Here is a 14,848-nt window from a genome sequence, read left to right as displayed (position 1 = left end):
TTAAAATTATTTTTACCAAAAAAAAAAAAAAAAAAACCTCATAAACTACAACTATTATTTACTCTTATAACTAAAATTGTTTTTAGAAACAATTTTAGAAACAAAGAGCTGAAACATCTGGAAAATCCACACAGCTTGACGCCTTCCGTGGCATTCCGTGCCACGCAGACAGGAACTGCACCCCTAGGGGAGACACACCTGAAAACAGGAGTGGAGAGCACATCCTGGTGGGCATCTCTGCCAGATCCCCCATGCTCTGAAGCCCACAGCCCCTCAGAGATGGCTCTGGAGGCTCCCAGACCTCCAGAGATTCATGGTGCTCTTGGTGCTCATGGTGCTCATGGAGCAGCCAGGTCACCACTCGGGCTGCCACTTCACAGAGTGCTACAGAGCCATTACATTCTCCCACCTACGTGCAAGCTAATTTGATTAAAGGTAGAAGATCAATCAAACTCTATTGCCTCAGAAAGATTAATTACCTCAGCACTTTCCAACTTAATTATTAGTGTTCAGCCATGGGGTTAGAAAAGCCCAGGACAGCAGAAGTTAAAGGGCCCAATGGGCAGATGTGGGAGACTGGGATGTATTTTAGCCTGAGATTTCTTGTCTTTAACTAATGACAGCTTCTTTCTATTTTATTCAAGCTAAGCCTAAGTGTGTTTATAACTCAGCAACAACCAAACTAAAATATTGCTCTTACATTTCGACCTTTCTGTGGAAATAAAAAGTACAGAAGATGGGAAGGAAAAAAAATGAAAGCATAGTTAAAAAAAAAAAAAAAATATGTGCCGACAGTCCAGTTTTTGGACAGGGAACAAGAAACTTAAGACTTTGTAGATTTACTTTTTCTTATGCCCCAGCATGATGTCTGAAATCCAGCTGCCAGAGCATCTTATTGATGATGTTTAAAGAGTATATTTCAGCAACCGCAGAGTTTCTGATTATCAGACAAGTCAGCATGGCAGAAAATGCAGGCATTTTTCCCAGGGAGAATGAGCTCCCTGTCTGCAGCTCTGTGCTGACCCTTTCTTCTCCAGCAGGCAGAGTTACAGGAGCCCCCAGGCTGTCCCTGAGCTGCTGGCAGGGCTGGGGCCAGCGGGGCCAGCTCCTGTCGCACCCGTGGCCTGTGCTGGCACGGCCACGCTCCTGGCCTGCTGGTGACCAGCCCCGTGTCCAGCTGGGGCTGGAGCTGGAGCCCAGAGCACAACTGAGGCTCAGCAAACACGTTCAGCCCTGGATTTCACATTCCCAGCCTTGAAGAGTCACCTCTTGCGTGCCACGCTGGATTCGCTGCTCTCACGCGCAGAGAATTAATTTGCCTTCTCTCTCACAAATGCATCGAGCTCATTTTTACAGCCAGGTTGAATTCTCATGCCCTGCTTCTGTACTTCCTCACTGGTCTCATCTGCAGCCCCCAGACTTCCAGCCTTGGCTGGTTTGAAGGCAGCACCAGCCCATTCCCTGTGAACCAGCCCAGTGCTGTGTTTTCTCTTCCACTCTGTGCTGTGGAGTGAGAGCAGCCCCAGGCCCCAGCCAGCCTTTACCTGGCAGTTTGAACGAGCCAATATTAATTCCTTTCCCTGTATATGAGCATCTTATTCCTCTGTTATTAATAATATTTCTTTATGCCTGTTTCTCATGCAAATTCACCTTTCTTTAATGTGGGAAGCCAACCCTATTCAAAACAGGCCTGTTATGGTGTCAGCAATCCCCTGGGGTTTTTTCTTTTCTTCTTTTTTTCCCTCTGCTAGGAGTAACCCAGGATTTTTTTCACAGTCACATTAGGTATTGGTGATTTATAGTTTATCTTTGTAATACTCAGTTGTTTTTTTTCTCTATGTCATTTTCAGCTGGTGATTTATATACTAGTTACATACAGCAGCTCCTATGAGAATGACTCTCAACTATTAGATTTCATCCCACTGCTATTACTTCAAATCCTTAGCAAAATCCAATTCTCGTGTCATGCACACCTCCTCCTCTATTGTCAGTGATGCTTGGCTTTGAGCTACTAGAATATTTCATTGACATGTTCCTGCTTTTTAATGCCAAACTCCTTAATGAAGATAATTATGGAGACTTTTCCATTCTTATATTATTCTACGTCTTTTCTTTCTTAATTACTAATGCTCCACCCTAATGTCATAATAACAGTTATTAGTCCTTAAATATATATATAGATTAACTGTACATGTATTCCCCAATGCTGAAAATACATATCATGGAGGTGAGATAATGGAGCTAATCTCATCCTACTCTTGGGAAACCCATGATACTGTTTCTTGCATTACAGTCATATATATATCTCAGTTTCTTCTTTGTAAATGCTTTCCAGTAGTGGAGCTTGACCAGAGATTTATTTTTTTCTTGACACTTTGTGTGTCAGAATTACAGAAAAATAAGGAAAAACACTATTGGTTTTGATATCCTGGGAGGAAGATTATCTCCTCTCCTCCACATGAATGCACTGAACCTGCTCTGACTTTTAGTGCCATTATCATCATTCTTCACCAGCCTGCCTTTGTGCTCGTCAAAATCATCCTTATCAAAAATTAAGTCAAGGTGAAAGTGTTCTTTTAATTTTGAGGAAGAAATATGTCTTTAATCATGAACAGATGTCTTGCTTGCTGCAAACCTCCCTCTTATGTGGTTAAACACCACAGATTGCAGTCTTAATTCTTCCTAGGACTGATTCTCTGCACTCTGATGATCACTTAAAGCCAGCAGAGCTTTGTCCCAGCTGCTCATTTACCCATGTGCTGTCCACAAGTTGTGCCTCGTGGAACAAATGGAACTGGGGAATCCATGGATTTAGAATTTACCTTTCCCCGTCCCCAGGGGTTCAACCACAGGAATTCTTCAATCCAATCCACCCAGACAGCTCTACAACAGTGTAAAGGTATGACTGGGAGACAAAAATAAGCAGCCAGACACCTCTGGCAACACCAGCTTGGCATGGACACAAACTTATGGTGTCTACTGATTCCCCTTTAGCTCTACACTTGCTGCTTTTCAATGCAACTTTCTTGGCTTATTAGTCACTAATTCATGTTAAATATTCTTCATGGAGACCCCCTCTCCTTAATACACCAGTTTCCTCCTGTTTGAAACCCTGAAATCTCAGTGTGATTTGCCTCATTAACTTTAATTTTCAGCTAGCTTTGTTTATATTTCCATTTTCTTCATACAAAATGATTGCTATTATTTAATTGCAGATTACTTTCAGGTTTTCTGGCTTCCCCTCCACACTCCCTGTCCCCAAGCTGCAATCATTCCTCTTGCTCTGCCCAATTCCTTGGCTGAACTAGTCATATTCTATTATTCCTCCAAACAAAAGTAAAATAATTTTATTGTCTAGAGGAAAGAAAACAGATTCGATAAGGCTATAAAAACAGATGAAGCATGAAAATTTGTCATTAATATCTTACACATGTATTAAATAACCCAACAGAACTGATGTTTACATGTACCTTTCAATCCCTTTAATCAACATCACTGCTCACAGCCACTGAGAGGGCACCACTGGGACAGAATTTGCCAGGGAAGTCCAGACACAGAGAATTTGTTGGTCTTTGTCTGTGCTTGAAGTGCGTTTTGTATTTAAACAGAGGGGAAAAAGAGGGCAGAAAAGGATGGTTTGGTTAAAATCCTTAGCATAGGGAGTTATTGGAGCATCCTTATTTGAGCAGCTTCTGAAGAGAAAATATCTGAATACCATGTCCAAGAGTGCTGTTACTTAAGGATAAGGTTCCCTACAGACCCACATACTTTTTTATATTGCTGTTTACTTAGTGTGACAGTATATTGGCATCTCTTCCTTATGATGCATCTACCACACTGAACTTCATGTTTTTCTAAGGAGGGAACTAAAGTAAGAGAAGACAAATCATTTTAAATAGGCTATTTCTAATTTTAATTAGCACAGTCAATTAATTTTAAAGGTTTACATATAAATTTCTCACAGTTTTCTAACCACTATAACCTTACAGTTATTTTTTTCCCCTCCTTGCTTCAGTCCTGTATCAGATGTGAATTTGTAAAGCTTCCTCTCACAAATATTTCTCAGGGTTGTTTTTTTGGTTCTTTTTTCTTTATTTTATTTTGTTAGGCTCATCTTTTTCACTGTTTTGCAATAAACACTTAGCTATTGCTAGTAAATGGAAAGCTTCCAAAATGCAACAATTTCCAGTATTAGAGAAACAAATAACACCAAAGGACTGTAGTCAGGAAAAGCAAGAAGAAGAAAACACTTTTGACCATGGCCATGAGTGATGGCACAGCTGTCACCAGCTTTCATAGGGCACTTGGTTGGTTCTGGACATTCCTGACATCATTTCACCCCAAATCTCTCTCCTTGGGAGGCAAAGCTGAACTAAATCCCCACCAGGTGACAAATCAGACAATGTTTCAGATTAAGACAGGTCAGATATTAAAAATGTTGGGAGGGAATGGAGGCCATGCTTGTTCTGCTGTATGAACTCAGATTATCTGACTGGATTTTCCTGTCTCTTTTCACATTAACAACATTTTAATCCGTGAAGGAAGACAAGAAATGCTTTGAATTCATCAAGTCACTCCAAACTGGAATAAAGAAAAAACACCAACCAAAAATCCAGCAGAAGATTGTAGAGGAAACCATCAATTCAGAGCTATTTTTACTGTTTTAGTGTTGGCTAAATGTGTCCTGCATGCAGAAGTGAACCACATGAACCTCAGGCTCATCAGATATTTTGGGTTGCTGTCATCTGTACCAAGTCACTTTGCAGCAGCACACTGGACACAAATATGCTGTGGGTCTTCCCCTTTTTCATTCAGATGTGGGAGAGCACACAACATCTACCTAAATCTGCTTTTTTGTTCCTGCCACTAGATGCTGCCATTAATATAAGCATAGAACACTAAAAAGGGCCACAAAATAAGATTTCCCTGCTGTAGCCTTCGTGCTACTTCAATTAAACTGTTTCAATAAGATACAAGTTGGAAAGGAAGAGAAATCTTCACATAAAATAAACTCTAATTAAACTGTGACTTCAAGTTTAAAACTGAACTGTCAGGTAATTAGACAGGTGATTAAACTTTCTTCAGCCTCACTCTTGGAAAGACATCTGATGCCTGCTTAGCCTGCTCACAGGGATGTATATCAGTGACATTCAGATGTCAGAGCTGAGTTACTTTTAGAGCCACATTCTACAAGAGTCATGGTGCATATTTATTCTGAAATGAAAAAGCCTGGGCACAAAAAGCATGGGCAAATCCCAAACCTGAGCCTCTTTGCAAATGGCAGGACAGGATGCACATGCCTGTTCTGAGAACTCCTCTGCACCAGCTCCTGTGCCATGCTCTCTGCAGGAAAGGCCCTGGATGCTGATTTCATGTACATCATTCTCACTCCAGTGAAGTATAAATATCAGTTACAAGCAACAAGAAAGAGCTGGAAAGAAAGTTCAGACCACAAGTATGCAAAGCAAAAGCAACAAATAATATATAAGTTGGTATTTTCTTCCTTTGGGGTTGTATTTGTGGCCCTTTAGAGCTTAACTATGTGAAGAACCCAGTTTGACTGCCTAGAATATTGTTAAGGGTATATTACGGCCTCAAATGCATAAACACAAAAGCAAATGGTGATTGTTTCAAACACAAAATCAAAAACCTCTGATGGTTCTTGTCAGCTGTCTATCAATTTGGAAAACATAATATTCTGGCATTATTTAAGTAAACATATCACCTTATGTGTATTATGTGTAAACATATCACCACAAATTTTAAAGTTAAACTTAGGTAATAGTTTACAAATTAAAGCAAAAGAAGACACACCTCACATGTGCAAAAAGCCCCTGAGGCTCCAGTCCTGGGCAGCAAAGGCAGAGGCAGAGGTGATTTCCAAGAGCCAGGCTGAATGTGGCACAGCCAGCCCGGAATGGGAGGGAATGCTCTCTGCTGGATGCTGGATTTGCCACTGCAGAATGTAACTACCTGCTACAGCTATTTCAAGTGCACAGCACTCACTAATTCATTCCTCCTGATACACTAAAGCAGCTGAAATCCACCTTTTGGGCCAAGTTTTGCCCAGAACAGATGTATTTTCAAATCACTTATTAAGCCGCTAACAAGGCCTTAGAGGCCTAGAGACATTCAGGTGTCTCTTTATCAATGGCACGGTTCAGTTTAATCCAGATAAGGAGCCTCTGGACAATTAACAGCTGACTAAAGTTCAGTGGAGTCTCCAACTGGCTATCACACCACAGCACAGCACAGACAGCAGAGCCAGTGCCCACAGCTCCCGCTCCTGTTGATTTTTCCTCCCTGTTTCTGACATCACAAGAAGGCAGTGGCAATGGCAGAAGACGACAAACTCTTCTGAGATTATTACTACGTGCCATTGCTGCTTTTAAAGGGCAAATCAAGAAACCCTTATTTCTGGAAACTGCAGTCTTTTCACAGAGCTGCTCATCACCCACGAGTTCCCTGCTAAACTACAGTGCACAGTAGAGTCGGAGAGAGAAACATTAAAAAATGTGAATTCCCTCAGCACAGTATTTATGACCATTAGGGCAGCAGCGTTAACCTCCTCACAAAGCTCCTCTGTGCACAGCACACCAGGTCCATAAAAACACCAGCTCATCCATAAACCCTTAACAGCTCCAAGTGTTTTACTCCCAACCGCCCAACCTCCCACTTTTAGAAACAGAACGCTTCTTCAGCCGCGCGAAAACCAACGCTCGCTTTTTATAATACCCGGAGGAACAAAAAGGCCCGTGACTGATTGATTGATTGATTGTTTGATAGATTGATTGCAATGAGTGGATGGGTGAGATGAGCAGAGCTCTGCACTTACTGGACTCGGGGTCGGAGTTGCCGTCTCCCTCCGTGCGGCTGTTGGGGGACGCCTGCTCGTAGAACTCGTCCTGGGGGAAGCCCAGGGGCAGCGGGTGGGACGTGCTGGCCCCGCTCGTGGGCTCGTGGTCTCCGAGCCCGCTGTCACTGCAGCTTTCCTGGGAGCCATCTGGCAGGTGGAAGGTGACGCGGCGCTGGGGCTACAAGGAAGGAACAGAATGACAACGGTTTCCACCACGGAATCGGTAATTGCTCAATGCAGCCAATTTAGGAAATGTATTATTTTGGTTATCGGCTGAGGACGCGCTACCCGGAGTTGTGCACAATTTCAGGCTTTCATGAGCTGCTTTCAAACACGCTGCACCTGACAGCACTGCTTGCTGCTGGTTTTTTTTTTTTTTTTTTTAATGTAAGCCCTGATGCAAAATGAAAGATGCCTCAAACTAAAGAGATTCTGTCAGACTTCACAAGTCTTTGGATACCTTTTGAATATTGACTTGGAGATTTCAATCACTTTTTGAGGCTCAATTTATTTCACTGCTGAGTTTTCTAGTTCTCAAAAAACATTTTCTTTCCCATTAAAACCTGTTCAACACTTTTGGGCCTAAAAAAATACAACACATTTATAATGCCGTTGGATTCTTCTGAGGCAGAGAAAGAACAAACAACAACAAGTCTTATGTACTGAAAGCAATTTTAATAGATTTTGCACAGGCGTTAAGCTAATGAATGAAAAGTAGATTCCCCTGCTCTTCTTCAGACATTTCATTACAACTCCTTTGATTTTCATTACACCACAGACCTGTACCTTAACTATAAAAGGCTGGAAGCTGGGAACCAGGGAACTGAGGATGGAAAGCATCTCAGCCCAGACGTGGAAGGAAGGGCCACATGAAACAAAGAATCAGGCACAGGACAGAGTTTTCATTACCTAAGTGACCCTGCATGATTTAGGAACTGAATAACTGAAATGAAAATCTCTGCCAGTATTAAAAGAAAATATGAACAAAAAAATAAGCAGCTCTCCTGCTCATTTTGATGTGTCTGATATACATGGTTTGGAAACCTGAAACGGGAAGATTCAAAAAAATAACCAAAAACAAACTGCTTCAAGTATTCTTAGGTTGTTGTTACTCAAAATTCCATTTGAAAGGCAATGCAAAATTTTCTGGATGCAGAACTGCTGGGATTAGCAAAATTGAAGACCAAACTTTTGATGCAATTATGCAAAAAAAGTATGTAGTGTATATAACAGAGCAGATGTTGTCAGGGGTCCCTAGATATTTGGTTCCTATAGGGTGGCGGTGTTGAAAACATTCAATTACATTGAGTTTTTGCTAATTACATTGAGTTTTCAGCTCCTCCACTTTGGCAAGTCTCTTTTTGCCACAGTGACATTATTACACATGCCCACAGACAGCTGCTCTGCAGCGTGTGCAGCCAAGAACACGGCAGCACCAACCTCACCTGTGCAATCCCTGACAGATGAGAGTGACAGCACTTCCTAACAGCTACCAGGAAGACACTCAGGGCTTTCCCAGAAAACCTGTTTTAGTGCCTCACCACTGCTAATGGAGAGCTTCTCTCCTAATGTTGAACCTGCCTCTTTCTTGTTACAAAATAAATCACTTCTTCAGTCCCATCCATCATGGTCTGCTTATTCCCACTCATCTTTCTGGCATTTGGCACTTTATTCTGCTTCGGAATAAACAGACCTTATTATTTCAATCTGTCGGGTGCTCCTGCTCTCTCTGGCTGCTCCCCCTATGCAGGAGCTTTGCCCAAAACCCTGCACCCAGCTCCAGCCAAGGTCCTGACAGCACTCAGCAGGATCGTTTCACAGCTCCTACAGGCTCCTTTGCCATGGCAGCACAACACATTTGTGTCCTTGCCAACCATCATAATGCCCAGGTCCTCTTTATTGATCTCCTCCTTGTTCCCTTTTTGGTTATTGCCATCGATTGCTGCAGCCTAAGAGTGGCACTTTGCATTCATTGTTCCTGCCATTCTCTTTTTCCAGATGATTTCATCCGTTGCCTTCCAGTCCTGCTTTCCTGTTTATCAAATTTGCAGATTTTAGGCTCTCCCTCATTTGGCAGATCTTTGAGCAATATTGGAACAGATCAAGCCAAGATATTACAGCTCTGAAGAGCTGAACAGAGAATAGCTCCCAATTCATGGGATGGAAATGGGAGAGGACAACCCCTCTGTGACTGCTGGGACAGCCTGACAGCCCACTGGGAAAAGGTTCAGGTGGGGAAAGGGTCACAGCTAACACCCCCAAATGCCCCCATTGTACTTTTGGGGTCACCAGAAGAATTGTTCATTGAACACCACAGCTGGCTGCCTGCAGCTGCCCCAGGGCTCTCTGCAGGCCTGGCTGGGACAGTGCTCCTGCTCCTCCTGCTGCCTTTTCCCACCACAGCTGGGTGAAAATGCATGGAGTGCCTCTGCACAGCCCAAAAACCCAGATGGCTCAACAGAAATTACCGATGTGTCCTCTTCCACTCCACTCCAGCTGCCTCTCAGAGCCCTATCCACACCAGCAGTGCCAATCAATTCTCTCCTCAAAGCCCAAATAAGTGAAGTTTTGTCGAGTTGATCCAGTGAAAATCATTCCTGCAATGTTTCTCATTCACTCCCTGCATTCAAAACTGCACCCAGCCTGCACAGATGTACAGCTAAAACATGGGGAAAGGGAATGTGCTGTTTCTTTCATCTGAAATGAGTTTGGTATTCACAGTATGAAAAAAATCCACCTCCATTGCACGAGCTGTTTGTAAAAGCTGTATTTAGTGAGGTTTGCACTGCCTTTGTGTTGTGTTATATCCTCTCCTCTCCAAGCTACCAGTGAATTTTAAGTATTCTTAAAACATTTTTAGCCCAAGTTTTAGCATTAGATACCAATACTAGCTTTTGAAAATGACTGGGAGCACAATGGTTGTTGCTCTGTACAACTGGTTACTACTTTGTGCATCTGGGGTTCACTAAGTGTAAACAAAGGAATATTTCTTTTCAGGGTTCATTGTCAAAATACAGCAGAGGTTTTGAACCAGCTGACAGTAGAGGAGACCAGAAAGTCACCAACCATTTTTTAACTGCCTAGCCCAGTGAGAAAAAACAAATCCCATACCCCAAGTAAAATTAAAAAAGTTACTAACTAACCCTCACATTCAGTTAAAAATGGTAAATATTTAGCTGCATAAATTGAGATGCTCTTAGTCAGAAAGATCAGACCCATATGATTTAAAATCAACTGGCATCAGCTAAAGGCTCATGATTTTAAATTTGATTGTGTCCCTGAGTGTGTCACACCTGATAACACTGATGACAGAGCATTTTCAGAAAAATTTATCAAGATGACAAAACCTCAGCTATTCCTCTACATGGCAGTGCTGCCATTTTCTTAATTCATGCAGGCATCAGACAACGATCTGGAACAAGTAATTCTAATAAAATTTTGCCAAAAGCCGGGACTTATCTTCTGTCACAATTATTTTGGAAATTTCCTCCTTGAGGCATTTAAATTTCAATTTATAAGATTACAAAATATCCTCAGTCTCCAGCTGCTTTTCTATTTATCTCCGAAGGGAGCCAGCACCGATAGTAATAGAATAACAAGGATTATGGTTTGTTTTATTTAGCTGGATGACAGTTGGTATACTTTTTCAAAAAGAGAGAAATGCAAGCAAACCTAGTATGTATTCTTAGAGGATTCTGATGTAGGAACTTGTAATACAGACAATTAAACTGATAGGGGACAATGAAGTGAAAATTTAAGGAAAAAAAAAAAACATGCAGCAGTCTAGAGGTTCTCTGCCACATTTAAAAAATATTAAATTACTCTTCATTGGTATGAGAAAAACATTTTGCTTGCAGAGATGGCACAGACCAGACACAAATGCTGTCAGAGGTCTCATATGGCATTCACTGCCTTTGGTAAAAGCTGAGTGTGTCTGGAGGGATCAAATTATCTCAGAAAACCGCAAACCTTTTACTCTCATTATTGAAATTTATATGAAGACTGATCAAAGCCCCAAACTATTCTGTGTTCAATCTTTCACTACAATAATTAGACTGTGGCAGTGGGAATAATAAAAGATGAGTCTAAGTAAATAGCTTTGGATACACTGAAGGGATGATTTCTGGTATTATACACCAGGGGTTAGCCAATTTATAAGCAAAAAGGAAAAAAAAGGTAATAGAAAAAGCAGCAGATATCAACTGAGGAACATTAAACTATTAACCTTATTATCTTCATTAATTGAAGCAAATTAATATCCATTTAAAAGGAGATCATAAAGGAAAAAACATTACTTTTTAATTTATGCTGAATTAATTATATTATTTAGATGATAATTCTGATTTAAAACAGACCTTATTTAGGAGATGCTGTGAGACAGCACAAAAGAACAGGACTACTTGAACATTTCTCTCCACTATTAGCAGCCAGTAAATAAAGGAGTAGTCAAATAACTTTTTAATTTTCTCAGTCGCTTGTTTACTTCAAATGTTAGGAGGATATGAAATATCTTAAATAACCAGAAAACAACTTTCTTCAAGGATAAGCAGTAAAGAAGATCCCTAATCAGACTAGAATTTCCAGCTCCTATCTGTTTATCCTCAACTCTCACCTTTTGTTCCAAAACAGCAATTTTTGTTGCACAGGCTTTCATTGAGACAAACAGGACCCAGCAACTATCAGAGCAAAATTCTCAGAATAACATTAAAACAAACAGCCTGAGAGGATCCAACCATAAACCCAGTGGGAAATATGCCTTTGTGTTGAAACTCAACAGAGACAAGCCAGTATTTTCATTTTTCCTTTCCCCATACGGAGTAGCGTCGAGCACAACAAATACAGCTCAAAGAGTTTCTCTTAACTCTTTTATAAGTCTATATTTCCCATAAGTTTTGCAGCCTGGCACATTAAATCTAAGATTTTATTACATTATTTTGATGGCTTTGTCATAGGCAAAATATATAACACAGATCATTATAATTTTTCACTCAAATTAAACTTCTCCATTTTTGCCAGCAGGGATCTGTATTTCTCTTGGACTATCTACAAAGATGCCAAATTGCTCACCATTATCACACACAAATAGAAACACTTCATTAACAACACATCATTCTTCCATTCACCTTTTCTAATTTAGCAGTGACCTTTTATGATTTATTTAATGGGTCCTGCAGTGATCTTGCATAGGAGTGGGTTTGGTTTTTTGGGTTTGAAGTGTGGGGTTTTTTGTTTGGTTGTTTTTTTCCAAAAAGAAAAATGAAGGGCTCATCTTCTGGGGGAAGGAGAGAGGCATTGTGCAAAGTGACAATACCCAGCTGATTTCACAAGTCCAGTCCTAGTGGGTATTAAAATCAGTTTTTCCCCACCTCACATAAAAAAGCATCAACCCCAGCTGCCAACACTAATAACCTGAATTATCATCTCACACAGATGAAACTTGGTGAGCAAGCTCTTCTTTTCATTGAACAAGTTCAGATGTTCCAGACACTGCCCCAAATTTATTGGATGCTTCCCTTTCAGCTCCTGACTGTCTATTTGTTTGTCAAGTCAAAGACCTGCTATTTTCCCAATTTACCATATTTACCCTTTTGAACATTGGCAAGACTTTGCATTTTCAGCTCTTTAAAACTTCCAAGAGAAATCCAATAGAATCCTTTTGACATTCGTGTTAAAAATTTTGCCAGTCCTCCTAATTTAATCTCATTAACATTAGTAACTGGTATTTTACACCCTCACTAATTACTGAGGGAAAATTCAGTATCTGAATGCCTTCTAGAGAGATTTTATAAATACTTTTGCTTTTTCTCACTGTGATTAAAAAATCTTACTATTCCAAAGTAGTATAAGAAAAGTAAATAGTTTTAGGCTTTTGTTTTTACTGATTTAAATAACTCCTCCCACTTTGTTAATTTATTTAGATGCCAGAAGCATAACCTATTAATTTCAAAAGGGCAAATAAAAGCTGAGTTGGCTGCCCAGACAAATAGAAATTCAACGTGGGTGATTATCTTAGATTTGTACATTTTCAATGAAAGTATTACTACCTCCACAGAAAACCAGCAGAACAGATGGTGCCCCTACACCTGCTCAAATGAAAACAACTTCAAATTGTCAGATCTTATGGCTGGATTCACGCACACAAAGAGTTCTCTCAAGTGATGAGAAATAATCTCGCAGGACTATCTTGTACCTCCAGCACTCACTTACTCGGGTGCCTTTCAGGACTCACACGTTCAGGTCCCTGCAGGCTCCTCTTGCAGGCAGGTAAAACTGCAGCGAGCTGATAAGGGAAATGTCAGATATTGCAGCTCTTGGCCATTGCAAGGGATTTCTGTGAAACCCTTCCCATGCAGGCAGGAAAAGGAAGGGGTTTGTAACCAACACTTTGCTTTAAGAAGGAAATTTTCCGTTTTTTTACTGAAGTAACCACGGGCTAAGCCAACACTCCCATCGTCCTCTCACAGCACTGAGGTCATGGAACAAACCCATTCCCCAAGTCATTGCTGAACAAACCCATTATGAACCTGGAACTTCACAAGTTTCTGATTAACAGCTTCAAAGGGTATTTATTTCCAGACTCTAATCCTCGTTGTACCAGAGTATCTCTCATAAGACTTTCCCCAGCAACATTTAGCAATTAAATTGTATTTTCTGAGCTTCTCGAAATAACAACAAAGAAGTGAAATAAAAAGCAAATAAAAGTGAAAATAATATTTAAAGCATGTCAAACATTTTATTTAGCTTTTGAAAGGCAGTTATTGCATGCTAGATGTCGAAATGATAGCTGAAAGCACGCTTTTTAAAGTTTAATTCATCTAAGCCTTCAATTTGACATGTGATTAAATAAAAATTACACATGAAAGTTGCACTATGGCTGTGCTGTTGCTAAGTTTGAAAAAGAGGAAAATCTCAATTCTGATTTTTTTCTTTAATACATTCTTCAATTTCCATCATCTTTGATGTTATCGTCTTGAATGATTGACATCTGATAGGCAAGGTCATTTTATAGTTAAAAGAACATTGTAATAAACAATAACACCGAACCACTTCAGCAATATTTGGCATCACTTCTGACTGCTGCCCCAACAGCATGAACCTCTTCCAGCAGAACTATTGACTGTTTTTTATCAGATTTGTGAATTCTTTGTGTTAATATCGAAATGGAGGAGAATTTCTACTTTCATAAACGTACATGGGACTCTAGCTCAAATTTGGTTGTGCTAATTATTCATTTCAGTCATGGTTTAGATAAATAAATTTCGTGTTTCTTCATGAGCAAGGTATGGATTCATGGAATAATAAATGTTCCAGTGAATTACTCACAAACCTCCAGTGAAGTCCTTTTGTATCATAGCCAAGGCTAAGCCTTAAATGCAACCCTGAGGAGGTCATTAGGGCTGGAGAGACCTGGAAGAAACCTCAGGGACCTGATCCTATTTCCCTTTGCGACTTTTTTTCCTGTTCAGTTTTTCCTGTACAGGTCAAATCTTTCTGAAGCAGCACTGGTGTGTGTAACCCCAGGAGCTGAACAAGTGTTCACTTGAAGTGGCCTGGTAATGTGCTTTCATCATTTTTGAGGCAGGAAATTGAGCTGTTCTTATTAATGCTTCCCAGAAAAAGGGATTTAGATCTAATTTTGGCTTGCAAGTGTGCCGAAGTCAGAAGCAAAATAAATTTGTGCAACAATTGTTCTTAACTTCTCCAGTTCAAGTAGTAGTGCAACACTTCAGCTGCATTTCACTCTATAACATAAAATCTTTCCTCCCAGTGTGGATGATTATAAAGCAGTTCATGTAGTGCAGACAAGCAGTAACTTTATGTTTGATTTGCACTCATGTAGCTGTTGAATTGAACTCATTTTATTATAGTTTAAAAAAATTAAAAAAAAAAATAAAAGAAGCCTTTTAAAATGAGTAACAAGACAGCTCCTTGGCATGTCACTATCTCACTCCATTTGTTATGACAGCACACCTTTATTATAACAGCATTTTA

The 14,848-nt window shown here is 40.3% G+C and overlaps 1 protein-coding gene across 1 annotated transcript in view; it reads right to left on the bottom strand.

Annotated features, from left to right (window-relative positions):
• Positions 1-14,848, bottom strand: part of PCDH11X (protocadherin 11 X-linked) — a 384,263-nt gene that overhangs the window by 113,437 nt on the left and 255,978 nt on the right. The window contains exon 5 of the mRNA XM_053955887.1: positions 6,836-7,034. Coding sequence (XP_053811862.1) covers positions 6,836-7,034 — 199 coding nt within the window. The remainder of the gene's footprint in view (positions 1-6,835; positions 7,035-14,848) is intronic.

The sequence above is a fragment of the Vidua chalybeata genome, chromosome 14 (assembly GCF_026979565.1).
Source record: "Vidua chalybeata isolate OUT-0048 chromosome 14, bVidCha1 merged haplotype, whole genome shotgun sequence".
Lineage (NCBI taxonomy): Eukaryota > Metazoa > Chordata > Aves > Passeriformes > Viduidae > Vidua > Vidua chalybeata.
The sequence above is the reverse complement of the archived record's forward strand: the minus strand, read 5'-3'. Positions and strand labels throughout refer to the sequence as shown.